Source organism: Cavia porcellus, unplaced genomic scaffold (assembly GCF_034190915.1).
Source record: "Cavia porcellus strain 051 isolate PalLab524CR breed Dunkin Hartley unplaced genomic scaffold, mCavPor4.1 scaffold_26, whole genome shotgun sequence".
NCBI classification, from domain to species: Eukaryota; Metazoa; Chordata; class Mammalia; order Rodentia; family Caviidae; genus Cavia; species Cavia porcellus.
In genome coordinates, this window is record NW_026947509.1 from 9,753,224 (window position 1) to 9,767,874 (window position 14,651).

General features: G+C 39.0%; 1 protein-coding gene across 4 annotated transcripts in view; it reads left to right on the plus strand.

Moving 5' to 3' along the window:
• Positions 1–14,651, plus strand: part of Ush2a (usherin) — a 658,323-nt gene that overhangs the window by 173,078 nt on the left and 470,594 nt on the right. For all 4 annotated transcript variants that reach the window (XM_063236705.1, XM_063236706.1, XM_063236707.1 and 1 more), the window contains exons 16-17: positions 9,047–9,205; positions 13,378–13,872. In XM_063236705.1, coding sequence (XP_063092775.1) covers positions 9,047–9,205; positions 13,378–13,872 — 654 coding nt within the window. The remainder of the gene's footprint in view (positions 1–9,046; positions 9,206–13,377; positions 13,873–14,651) is intronic.

Here is a 14,651-nt window from a genome sequence, read left to right on the forward strand (position 1 = left end):
AGTAAAGAGTTGTTTGTTGGTTGGTTTTGTAAAGAAACTTCCCATTGTGGCTGTGCCACTTTACATTTGCAGCTGTAAGCTGTGGGCCCACAGTTTCCCTGTCCCTCAGCACTTCCCACTCGTGCTGTCCCTCACGTCAGTTCACGAGCGGAGTCGCCATGGCTCTGACGTGCACTGCCCGGGGTCCGTGCTGCTGAGGAGTTTTCATGTGAACTTTTTGCCATTTGAACATTTCCTTGGTCAAGGTATGTTTCCAAACCATGGCCCGCATTCTGTGAGCTGTGTGTCTTCTTGTTGATTTAACGGATTCTTGAGATAAAACTTATGTTCATTCTTTTTTCATTTATTTCATGATATGCTTTGAAGAATAAAAATAATTTTAATTTGTATGAACTCTAATTTACCAAGATTTTCCTATTATACATCATTTAAAATTTTTTTGTTTGACCCATGTAACAAAGATTTTTCTCACTCTTTTCCCCTTAAAGTTTTGCATTTTTAACTTTTGTATCTGGATTTGTAAAACAATTTGAATTAATTTTATACACCTAGAAGATGAAGTCAGCATCTAGTTATTTTATTTTTATTTTGGGGAATGTGAGTATCCAATTGTTGCTATAATATTTGTTAAACTGACTATTGTTTTACTACTGAATTGTCTGAGCATTTATGCAAAAAAAAAAAAAAATTAACCCTGCACTGATACCTTATTCAGTGGTAAAAAGCTGGAAGTTTTCCCCTCAGGTCGGGCATAATGCAAACCTGTTCTCTTCTGCAACTGCCATTCAGCATAGTAATGCTTCTGGGAGGCAGGGCAAATTGGACAAGAAAAAGAGGTAAAAGGCACCCAACTTGAAAGAAAGCTATCTCTATTTGCCGATGATATGATCACACTCACAGAAAATGCAAAAGAATCTATAAGAAAGCTTTTAGAATTAATAAATTCAGCAGAGCAGTATCTTGAAGATCAATATGCAACATGATCGTGTTTCTATAAACAAGCAATGAATAATCTGAAAAGGAAATATAAAAAGCAATTCCCCTTACAGTGTTTGAAAAAATTAACCACAGATGAAAGACTCATACCGAAGACTACAAAATACCCCTAAAACATTCAGGAAGATAAAATTAATGGAAAGACACTACATGTTTGTGAATTTGAAGGCTTCATATCACTAAGGTAACAATACTCTCCATAGCAATCTGCAGACTCAGTTCAATTCCTGTCAGAATCCCATCCAAAACTCACTCAGAATCTTCAAAATTCCCAGATGCTAAAACAATCTCCTGGCTTCAGAAATAACTGTAAAGCTCCACTAAGCAAAACAATGTTGTACTCCATAGACAAACAGATCAGTGAAACATAGATTACATCTAAATAAGACCAGTGAAACAGAGATTCCATAAATTGGGGCATACAAAGAATGATCAGAAAATATGGTAAATGTTTGAATTTTTAAAAAACTCATTACAATAAAGGACACATTGCCATGAAAGATGACTTAAGTGCGTTCCAAATGAGAGTGTTTTTGAGGGGATTATTTCCAATGTGTCTTTGGTTGTCATAAAGTTCTTAAATTTACATAATCATCTGAATTTTTGATCACCTTGGCCAAAACTTTATGGAAATGTCCAATAAAACATTATGTTGAATTCTCATCTACCATATTCCCTGGGTCTGGTACCTTACATTCTTGGGTTCTTTGCCAAAGTAAAAAGGACTGTGAAAAGTAAACTTTGGGATCAATTCAGGTCACTGAGGCCACCACACGAACAGTTAAAGACCCTGCAGAAAGAAGACTTGCAGAACTGCTTCAGAAAGTAGCAAGAACCATGGAATATGTGTGCTCCATGCAAAGGAGAGTGTTTTGGGGGAATTGATGATGTATCTTTCACTGTAATACACTTAAAAAATTAAACAGCATTTTTATCAGTTGATTTAAACATGGGCATCAAAGTCATTTAATGTGATAATATTTTAAATATTGTTCTTTATTTTTACTCTGAGTTTCTCAAAAAATATATATAATCACATATTGAATATGAAACCTGTACCCAGAATAAAGAACTTCTACAGTTCAAAAAATAGAAATAATCCAATAAAAATGGGCAAAGGAGCTGAATAAGCATTTCTCTAAAGATGAGTCCAATATAGCTGATGAGTACATGAAATTGCTTGATATTGTTATTTAGAAATTAAAATTGAAACCATGAGATACACATTCATATTTATTTTTTTGGATAGTGTGAACAAGCAGAAAATAACAAGTGACCTTTGCAGAGTGTATGTGGATAAATTGGAACCCTGCAGCAGTGTAAGGTGGTATAGTTACTGTAGAATATTAGTGTATTGATTTCCCACATGTAAACATCAGATTACCATGTAAACCACCAGTTCTGTTTCTAGGACAGAGGCAGCAAACCTATGGCATGCGTGTTGCAGTGGGATGTTTGTATTACTGAAACCTCTATAAGGTTTGCCATCTCTGTGCTAGAATATAAACCAAAGAATTGAAAGCAAGGACTCAAATAGATATTTATGCTTCAGTGTTCATAGAAGCACTATTCCCAATAGCCAATATGTAGTAAAAACCCAAATGTCCATCAAAAGATTAATGGATAAAGCAAAGGTGGTAATACACAGCACGGTGGAATCACTCACCCATAAAAATGAATGCAATGCTGACGCGTGCTCTAACCCGCATCCGCGCTGACAGCCTTCTGCGATGTGAAATGAAGGCAGGCACAAAAGGAAAAACAGAACGCAGGTCCGTTTAAATACGGAGGCCAGCAGAGACACAGAGAGTGGAACCGCCGTTGTCAGAGGTTGTGAGAAGTGTGGGCAGCTCGGGGCTGCAGAGCTTCTGTCTGAGACGGTAACAGAGTTCTGACATGTGGTGACGGTCTCAGCAATGTGAGTGTGTTCAAGGCTGTTGATTTGTGCAGGTAAAATGGTTGCAATGGTAATTATGTAGATGTTGTCATCATAAAAATGCACACAGGTTCAATCTTTCATTCCACCGATTCTTGTGTCTATTTTATAACAATACTAAACCACTGATTACTCATGTAACACAGCACTGCACAAAGAAAGCATTGCAGATCATTCAATGTTCATTTTGTTTTTTCCTACAATGCTTTTTGCTTCTTCATGTCTTTTACCTGCTCTGTAGATCTCGGTATCACCAACAGTTTCTCCAGCAACTCTTCTGAGATTTGGGCTGAGGTTGGGTGGCGTCTAAGGCTTAATTCACTTAAATAACGTAGATGCCCAATTGTTACTGGGGTGGTAATGAGTCTTCCATCCCATGAAAACTGTGTCTCTCATCTTACATAGACCTGCTCTAATCTTGTTGCAGAGTTTCACAATTTGCGTTCTACTGGTCTTCAACTTTTCTTTTATTAAATGCATTTCTATGTGTTTTTACATTAATTTCATTGGCACGTTTCAGATATACACACCTATCACATTCATTGCCGGGAATGCCTGCCTGCCCATGGTCTATCTTTACTCTCCTTTTTTCCCATTCCCCTCCCCTCCCTTCAACCCCTCTTCCCCTCCTTATTTACAAAAGCTTTGTTTCCATTTATTTCTTCTTTTCTCTTTATTTTTCTTCTTCCTTCCTTCCTTTCCCCTTCCACACCTCCCTAGTTCCCCTTCCCATTTTTACATTTTCTTCCTGTTTCACAATATGATTTATAGCTTTTGGTCCTTATTAACATACCAAGGAATTCATGCTATATTGGAAGATGTGGGTCAGATTTATTTCCCTTAAGAGTATGATCACTGTGGGAACGAGATGGAAGCGCACTCAAGGTCACCGCCCCTTCTCAGTTCCCCTTGGTCTTACTGTTCCTGGACTGCTTGGCTTCTCCCACATATCTGTGCTTTCCCAGCGAGCCCGGGATGGGGAGCGGGGAGCAGCCTGAGCCTCTCAGTGGCTTTCATCTCAGGGTCACCTGGGCAGCTTCTTGGTTACTCACCGCTTTAGGCAGCCAGGAGCAAGGCTGTGCATTTTCCTCTTCCGTCCTAGCTGAGTCTCCATTGCAGCTGGAGTCGCCACCTACCCATGCACAATCCCTCCGGGAAGCAGAGTTTTTGCAGTTTGCAGTGAGGGCCACCAAACCAGGACAAAGGGGGTAGCTCCGGATTTCTTCCTCACTCAGATCTGTGCTTCTTTTTGGGCTCCCAGAAATGCTTATAATTTTGTTCAGATGACTCAAAAACTGCTGAAATAACCAGAAAACCTGAATCTCTTCTCTCTTACAGTTGCTTATAATTTTCTAGTAGATGTTTTCATTTCTTTTCATCTGTGAAAGACATGTTTACCTTTTGTCTGGGTCATTGCTGTCTGCTTGTCCATCCTTGGAACTCAGGGCTGGGACCACAGTTGTGGCTTTTTGCATGGTCATTCCTTGCCACTGATTTGCTGCCCAAAGTGAATGGAGGCCCAAAGGCAGTGAGTCGGGCTCCTTGGATGAGTCCTTGTGGACCCAAGACTCATCCTCTATTCAAGGTCCCCTACCTGGAAGCTCGAGAGACCAAAGCAAAGCAGTGGAGGAAGCTGAGCCCCTGCCTTCTCAGGGCAGCGCCTTGGCCAGCAGAGGGAAGAAAGTTTCAGCTAATCTTCCCGGCTCTTCTGTGCTTCCAGTGAACACTTTTGGAGCAGAACTGGGTCTAGATCAGTAGTCTCTTGTGCTGTCCTTTGCTCTCCTATCTTATTACTAATAATACGGTTCATAAATCCACCATGTTTTTCCTTTAGCCAATGAGCCACCACCTAAGAATTTAAATATTTGGAGCAGCTGCTGGTCATCACTGCTACCTTGTCATCAGACTTGGAATCTGAATAAAGAAACTTTATGTCCTCTGTGTATTAGGCGGCCTGTAGTATCCTTGTACAAAGTTGTTTCTCTTCTGCATTTCTTCGATGCCTATTCTTATGCTCTCTCGTGTTTCTCTGGCATCTGACTCATGAATTCCAAAGATGTCTGTATGATCAGTTTTGCATCAGGATGTTAAGATGGAAGATAATTTTTCCTTTAGTAAATATCATTTATGTGTGCCTATTGCTGGAGAAGCCTTGAGATGTAATAAACAAGGTACCTTGTTACATACATAGAGGGTGGCAGAAACAAAGGTGATGTTTACTAACGCATGATCCTTTTGGGGGTAAGAGAACAGGAAGTCACCTAGAAGCAAGTCCTCCTGCGAATCGGTGCCATGTACCGCTTGGGCCGCTGCGGGGACAGCCAGAACGAGCCCCTTCCAATGCAATTTAGTTCTTGTAGTCCTTAGTGTTTCACTGACTTTGAAGGTCTAGGGCTGGTAGTCTGATCATCTATTCAGAGAATGGAAATACACAATGTAGCATCTATGGGGGAAATCTCCTTTGGAAGGTGGTGGCCATTGTTAATTCCCTATCATCTTGTTTTGAAGTCCTGCATCATTTTGTTGGGTTGGATTTTATTTGATTTGATTATATCCGATGGCATGGGCAGCTATTTCAAAGATAACAAGATATATTATGGTAGCCATTTTGGATTTACTGTTCTCTTGTTTTGAAGTCCTTTGTTGCATTCATTATTTTGTTTTCATTGGTTCTATTCTGTTCTGTTTTGTTTCATTTCTATTATGTCTGAAGGTCTCTGCAGCTATTTTGAAGATAACAAGAGGCATTATGGTAATCATTGTTGATTTCCTGTTGTTTTAAAGACCTGTGTCACTTACACTGGTTTGTTTTGATTGGCTTTATTCTGTTATATTTTCCTTGGTTTTATTCTCTTTTTTAAAAATGATCATTTACATAGTTTATGTGTATGTATACACACACACACACACACTCACATGTATAGACCTTCACAAAGTCATGCACACACTTGGTTTTCAAAATGACCCTGAGAAGTAGACATTATCATGCTCTTACTATAAATGAGGAAAGATTCAGAAAGCCTCATTTATATGTGACTGAAATCATGCAACTACCAAAGTTCTCCAGCTGGGATTCAAGCTCCTGACTCCCAAACAGATGGATCTCGTCACAATGTTATAACATCGCTCCTTAAAATACAATCTGGCCTCTGCGCAGACCATTCTTGGCAATGTTGGTGAATAAATGTGTGAACGTTCTCTTAGAATTCTACTTTGAGCCCATAAAGGGGAGATCAGCATTATCTTATGCCCAGGATTTTATATTATTTATTTTTAAACTGATGTCAAACCCATCTAAACCTTCAGGTCTATGAAAATTCTTATTTAAATTCCAAGTCATACTATCTATTTATACTATGAAGCCAAACAAGATTGTGATTATAGATGTTTGCAGCAACGATGCAACTTAAATGTTTGAGCAGAGCCTATGTGTATGAAGAAGGTCTCTTGCATGTTTTGTGTACTATGTTCTATGACCTTTGGTGTGGGACTGAAATATCCCTTTCAGTCACCCGCTAAGTTCTATCTGCCTTGGAAAATAATCTAAAGTTTGGTTTTGATTGTTGTACCTTTACAATCTTTTGAGTTCCAGTAGAATACAGAGTTTTTAAGTAAAATTACTAATATTCATTAAATATATAAATTTCAGTGGATTACAAAATTCTTTTGAAATGCTAAAAGTGAGGCAGTTTATGAATCTGTGATTTCACCAAGAACAACAGGAAAGCCAGCAACAGGGTTAAATGCACTTTCAGTGCCCAAGCAGTGACCACATCAAATAATGACAAATTCCTGAATTAAAAAATGTAAGGTAAAATTCAAATACAATTCTATTTTCTTCCACATATCCCTTTGAGAGCATTACTCTTCCTGTCCTTGACCTAAATAAGTATGTGGAAAGTTGCGATTTAATACCACAATGTGATTCCCAGGGAAGAGAAAGGCAGACTGGGAACAATGCTGGTACATCTAGAGTATCTAACATAGTTAATGAATATGTTTCTTTAAAAATATGAGTCAAAATATTAACTTCCCTGATAGCTGGTGAATTGTCTTGGGAACCCTGTGCGGTATATATGTAATTTTGTATGTTTCATATTCAGTGCTCTTGGAATATGGCCTCAGAACGTTACTGTATTATATAATGTCTTCAAAATGAGTGACTCACTCCTGGGTGCTGATGGGGCAGCAGTAGCCTCTAGCTAAGTCTGCCTGGTGTGCAAGAGAGCCTGTCCTTGTTTTCCATCTGTCACCCTGCGCTGTCCTCTAGGTCTCAGTGGCCTGCACCCACAGGCTTCCTTGTGCTCTGAATTCTCGATAGTTAACAGAGGTTTTCAGGAGGAACCCACCAGCCATGGCCGGGGGAGGTAAAAAAGTCAGAATGTGAAAACCCAGCTCAGTGTCCTGATGCAAGAGAAGATGCGAGCAGTCTGTGTCCCTCTGTGCTGGTCACAGGTCCTGTGAACGATGCTGTTTATGTGGTCCTTTCTGTCCCTGAGCTCTGTCCCCTTCCAGGTTAGGCAAAAGACACAGAGAAGAGTCTGCATCTTCAGAAAGACCTGTGTGCAAGGTTGCCCGGACTGATGTCTCAGTATCCTGGGTGACCAGCCTACCCAGACCTGGTGATGAGGGAGGACTGGGACATATAAATAAAAACAGATATCCTATGTGTAATGCCTGCTTTCCTTCTGGGAGGGAAATTCTGATACACTGCAGAGGTTGCCAGCATAAACAGTACCCAGTAAAAACCCTGAGCTCTGAGATTCTATTGAGCTTCCCTGGTCCGGGACACCTCATGGACTTTCGCAATGCATTCTGGGAGATGAAGTTGGGGAAAGACTCTGGGCAGCTTGTGCCTGGGCCCCTGGATATCACTCATGTGTCCTCCACCTTGGCTGCTGGCTCCTGTAGTCCCAGCCATGACACAGGGCGTGTCCTGAGTCTTCCTAGGGACTCACTTGACCCAGGGTTCTGGGGTCTTTGGGACACTGACAAATATAGTCAAAGAACTCTCCTGATGCGTTACCCTGAATTACGGTGTTATTTTTACCCACCTTCCTGAAGAGTCAGTTTATGAAGTTCTGTGCAAAGGACTTAATTTAAGCCTCATTTCTCTTTCCTTTGAGACCCTGAATGAGTCATCCAGTGACTGCAGATATTTCACAGAAAATGTTGATAAATATTTGATGCATTTATTCTTTCACATGATTTGTAAACATTTCTTAACAAACAAATCTGATGGTTTAAAAAACAACATGACACCTTTCTCAGTGAGGGAATCTGTATGCTTCTTTAACTGGATGACAGTTTTCTGTCTTGGTGGTTGATTGTCCTTAAAAATAGATGCTATTTCCTTCTTTGTGTATTCTAGGGGAAAAAAAGAAAGACACTTGCTCTTACAAATCAGAGTCTTCTTAGGGAGACAAGGAAATTTATGGTGGCAGAAAACGATGTTTTAATGGTACAGATTTATATAATACAAATTATCACAAAAATAGAAAAATGTTCTTGTACACACATAGTACTTCATTCTAAAAGTACTTCTTCTGGGTGTTATTATATTTGCATTGTACATTTAAAGAGTTAATTGGTAACATTTAGATTATTTAACATGGATAGCTATGTATATCTCCAAATATTATCCTTTACACGGTGCTCTGTGAAGCAAAAGATGGTATTGTGCTTAATGGAATGGAAAATTTCTTTTAAAAACCCAAGAAGCATGCTACATAAATTTCAACTTTCAATGGAATTTATGTCACATTTTAAATTAAGTAAAAAAAAATGTTACCCATACTTTGATAGTTTCTCCAAAAAAAGATTTAAAAATATGGCCAAGGAAGAAATGCATAATATAAATTATTTTATGTCCTCCCTCACCGTGCTCATGTCAGCTGCTTTGATCTCATATTTGTTTTATGCTTATAGATAAAAAGCATTGTTTTGGAGAAATCGTGATGCATACTATTGGTTTATTAATGTCCTGGTAAACCACATGTCTTCTTTATATGGTGATCCTGAGTTAGAGACCTTTTGGCCGGATATCTTACTTCAGTTTACTTCTCTGTTTATTGATTCTGTTTGCTAATAAATGCTCTCTCCATTGTAATTTAGCTCCATCCCAGCAACCTCCTCCCAGAGGACAAGTTCAAAGTTCTTCTGCAATCAGTCTCTCCTGGAGCCCACCTGACTCCCCAAATGCCCACTGGCTTACCTACCGTTTATTCAGGGATGGATCTGAAGTCCACACGACTGAAGACCAGTACCCATACAGTGAGTGGTGTAAGGCTTGGGCGGTAGAAAGACATGATGTTTGAGGGCTGATGCATTTCTAAAGTTCTCTGACACTGAGGATAAATGTTGTGGTTTCCTTCCTTTAACACAGAGCATTTCAAGTAGGGAGGATGGGAGGGAGAGAGGGGATAGAGGGGGAGAGAGAGAGAGATAGGAAGGGAGAGAGACAGAGAGGGAGGGAGGGAGAATTTGCATATCTTACTTGGAATCAAATAAATGCAATAAAAATGAAATGTTATATTTTGATAAACAGTTAATGCTTATCAAATTATTGAGGCTGAAAAAAGCCCCTCTCAGTACCAGTGAGGATGTGGAGAAGCTGGAGCATTCCTGAGCCTTGGGGAGAGGGGAGTCCTCTGGGCTCAGCAGCACCACTTTACATGCACGATAAATTGCTAAAATATACAAAGGTCCTTCCTATCAGGTATCATTCAGTTCATCCAACCTGCATGAGGGGACTAATACCAAACTAGTAGTTGCAAATGAACCCAGCATCCTGAAGTGTCTGTGCCTCTACTATTTGTTAAATCTGAATATTGCAAACCATTCCAACATCTGAAAATCTTTTGCAGTTGTGCTATACAGCAGAACAGACTCAATCCTGATACACGGTCAAATAAATTGTAGGCTACGATAACCTGTAAAATGGTATCTGAGTTTAAAAACTAAAGAGTGAAAATGTTCATAGTGTATCATTTAATGTAATAAAGATTCTTTTAAAAATGTGTGGATTAAATTTTATTTAAAAATACTGAGAAATTTACCACAAATGCATCTATACTTTCCTTGGGTGCAAATGCTACATAAAATTTATTAAATTTTCTATTCTAAAGAATTTTACTTTTTTAAATTCTCAGATTAAAAAGGGCTTTTAAAAAATCTGAAATCATGATACTAACATTCAAACAAATAATGTAATCTTATGCATGTGTTGCTTCTCCCAGAGAGAAATAACATGAAATTAGTTTGAGATGGGGATGACCTGAACAAGGCAGGGTAGCTATATTTCTACTTTTGTAAGACTTTAAATAAACTCACAGAATCCAAAATTTGAGAAATTATTGTATTTAAATATCTTCTGATGTTTCAGATAAAACTTCAAGGCAGAGTGAAAATAGTTTTTAAATCCTTTCCCGTGTGTTTTCTCTGATTTTTCTCCCCGTCCTATTTAGCTACAAGACAGTTTATGAAGCCTTAAACAATAATTCTAATTCAATTTTCTATTCTATTCTCTTAAAAACTCAACTTATCAAATTTTAGTATAATGTGTATGTACAGTTATGTCAAAACCTTGATTGCACAGCATGTCTTAAAATAGAACAGTCTAATTTTAAAATATTAATTCACTTAAAAACCCTTACACAGCATAGTTGTACTTTTATGTTCTGTAGTAGGTTACATTTTGTAACTAATGTCACATGCCTCACACCTAGTTTAGCGTGTCCATCACTTTCTCCTAACTAAATATCTCTTGGTGCTCTAAGTGTTCTTTGCAGTTAATGGAGACTCTGAACTTCATGCCGCAGATTGCAAAGGGAAGTGAACATCTGTCTGCATCTGCCACATTGGCAAAGCCTCCTAAAACCTGCTACTAAAATGTTTATTTTCTTCCAAATATCAGCATGATCCAGGTGTCCTGAAACTTAAACTTTTGTGACAGAGGAAGAGAAGAGCTATAAAAATATTGAAAATGATTTTGAAGATGACAGCACCACTGGTTGAGTTATTTCTGAAGTTGCCAGTTAGGGTCACCCTGTTTTCCACACAGGTTAATTCAGTAGCAGAATAAAATGTAAAGCTATCCATGTTTTTCATAGTAATGTATTATGGCTTATTTTATATGACACCCTTCCTCTTTTCATGATTGCACTAATATAGAGTCCAAATAGCAATTTCTTATGTAATAAATGTGCATGCAGTCCCAATCAGACATTTATGTAATCCTATTAAACAAGGTATTATTTCCTAAAACCTTATTTTTCATTTAAAAAAATGCAATGCCCACTTCTGGCATTTCCTAACAATCTCTGTAATTAATGATGTGAAAAATATCTGCATAATGGCATTTGAGCAATAAGAAGACGTAGTTAACACTGTCAGAACTCTGTGTAAGCCTGAAAATACTTCGTGTTTATTACTCTATTTCCCAGGCATCTCCGGCTTGTGTAATATGAAAAGGAAACACTACTTACATGCAGCCCAGTGAACACAAATCTTTGGGTTAAATAAAGGCATCCAGAATTATAGGTAGAGAATCACTGAACTTTTCAGAGAAAATTAATAGTGTTGCCTTCCAAGCAAGTTGGATCACTTGGTTGAGACTATTACAGAATTCTTGGCTAGAACAGAAACTTTTCTCTTCCGGTCCTGGTGCATCATGGGATTCTCCTGCACAGTAATTTCCATCCTAGGCTCATAATGCACATTATTAAAACTCCACATGATTTGTTATTCATAGCAGCTCACTCCTGCTAGAATAATTTGAAAGTATCTCAATCATTAGCAATAAGCTATATTTAGGGGTTTCTGTAAATAAAATTTAATTGATTTGTATCCTCTAGGCTTTTAGATGTGGAAAAGTGTAGAGGTTAAATTAGCACTTTGGAACTGAACATGACCAGTTCTAATGCTGTCTCTGCTGTGGCCCTGATCTGGCCTGGTCATGGGATTTTTATGTCTTCTAACTGTGAGGATGGAAGTAGTTATGTGGGGAAGACACAGATCTTTGGCTCCTCTTCTGCTGTGAGTGTCACGTGGTCTTGTAAGTTGTTCCTCATGTGGGATAACATGAGTGGGAGATGTCAGCCGAAGGAAGTCTCTTCTCATGGAAGCTAGAAGGTGGTTATTTCTGCATAGGACAGTTATTGTTACCACCTGGAGAACAGATGCATTTCCATGTAGAGCTTTAGACAATAACATATCTGAGTCAACTCTGGAATTTCATTTATACTCTTAGTGTTCATTTCTGTCTTTGATATCACTGCTATTTATCCTTAGTACTAGAGCTCAAGGCAACAAGTGAGGTGATTCGGTTAGCTCTGAGAGAAAAAACCAACAGATACAGGGGAGATGGAGACAGAAAACAGGAGAGAAAACAAGCAACTGTTCTTATAGAGTTCTCCCTACTATGAATTCACAGTATTCTCTTTCTTCCTGAGATAAGAGTTAGATATATATGGAAAGGTGATTGATTTGTTCAGTAAAATTTTATTTAGGGCTTAGCCCAAACCAGGAGCCTCTAACTATGAAGCTGGAAGTAAAAGTTTCCTTTACCGAGCGGAGATGGAGAAGGCAGTGTCTTAAATGTTCAAGCAGCATCCGCTCAGAGTATTAGGAGAGCCCCAGGTAGTGTAAAATGGCCACTGAGAAAGCTTCACAGTAAGGCTGTGATGGGAGCAGAATTAGCCAGCCATCAGAGTAGAGGAAGAGTAATTCTCATGGAAGAAATTACGCATTGAAAGGCATAGTGGTATATGAAGAGAGGTCCTTCAGGATTCATGAGCGAGTACCAAGTAGCTGTGGGGGTGGTACTCAGAGGAGGACCTGCAAATCTGGGGAGCACCGATAAAGATTGCAAATTGACGCCAGGCAACATGCAGGTTGCCTCAAAATACTGACCTTTAAGGTGAAACATCAGACACTCACCAGTTTGAATCTTATACAGTTTCTACCAGCCAAATGAGGAAAGGCACCGGCCAAGGCACTGGCCAGGTGAGATGCTCAGCCCTTGTAATGTGCTGACCCCTGGTCCGCTGTGGTAGCAGTTCCAGCGAGAGCACAGGGATTTCTGTCTCAGAGATGAGAACTTAGCCTTCTATGCAAAGGTCACATTAAGAGGAGAACAAGAATTAAACTAAACTTCTAAATATTCTACTGGAAATGACACTTTGCTTCCACTGTAGTGAACAGTAAAAGTAACCAGTATTTGCTCTGATTCACTTTTAAAAGTAGGCAGGTATTGTTATTCAAAGGAGTGGTTGGGGATTTAGCTCAATGGCACAAGTGCCTGGGCATGCACAAGGTCCTGAGTTCAATCCCTGGTACCAAAAAAAGAACTTACATGATTACATAATTTAGTGGGAGGGCAGCTAGAAATAATCTTTACTGATTTATGGAGTGCAATTTCTTGCCCCTTTTCCTTTCCATTTCAGGTACCCAGTGCTTCTTAGACACTGCCCTGTCACCATATACGACATATTCCTATCACATTGAGACCACCAACGTGCATGGCTCCACACGGAGTGCAGGTGTCATGTACACAACAAAGCCAGGGCTGCCACAGGGACACCTGAACCTAAGCTACGTCATTCCTGTCAGCTCTGACTCTGTGACACTCACTTGGAACGCACTCTCAAACCATTCTGGTCCCATAGAGAAGTACATTTTGTCCTGTGTTCCTCTGGACAACCTCACCTCGTGCATTCCCTATGAAGGTCACGAGACCTCAGCCACCATCTGGGGTTTGATTCCATTCACCAAGTACCAGTTTTCGGTCCAGGCATGCACTAGTGGGGGCTGTGTCCAGGGGTCACCTGTCACAGTGACCACAGCACAGGCACCGCCGCAAAGACTGAGTCCACCCAAGATCCGGAGAGTCAGTTCCAGCGAACTTCATGCAGAATGGGCTCCACCGGCAGAACCGAATGGTAAGCCCACAAGATCACCTTCCCTTTCTAGCAGAGAGAATGTCCCGACATCAGGAATTGTGTGATAAGCTTATGGACACTGTATTCATCTATATAATTCTGTTATCACTGAGAAAAAAATAATTCCTAAAAATATAGAATACTATTTCTCCTAGTGAGTTAAACAAGTGTATTCCTTCTAATCTAATAACAAATTCCATTCAATTAAATTGCCCTTAAAAGGCTAATATTATCTTTGCTCTTAATGACATCTGCCATCACACAAATGATGTTTATAATTGGAAGCTCACTTATGAAATGCATTATATTTGACTGTGTCACAAGTTAGGGCACCCATAAGCAGTAAATTTTATCTTTTAAGCAGAAAAAGGATATAAAATAATATGAAAAATATGTATATAGGCTAGCTGACTCCATTAAGTTAATTTTTGTGTTCATACAATTGAACCCTTGGTTATATAGGCCAGCCTCGTATTCATAGATTTTTAATAATTTATATCATATATCTATTATGGCCAAACCTTTCCTCAGCTATTTTAAATTTCTTGGTAAAAATGCATAAAAACTAACCATAACGTTTGTACAAGCAGGACTTATATAAAACAGGTAATTAAATTAAAATCCTCAAATTTGAAAATACACAAATGGGAGGTACAGTTTTGGGGTTTTATAAATGAGCTCGCCATCTATGGTAGAACCTGAGAAGGACTGATTTACCCCTGATAAAGTATAGCTATTTTGTACTTATACACTATCTCTTTTGGTTTGTTTTTCCATGA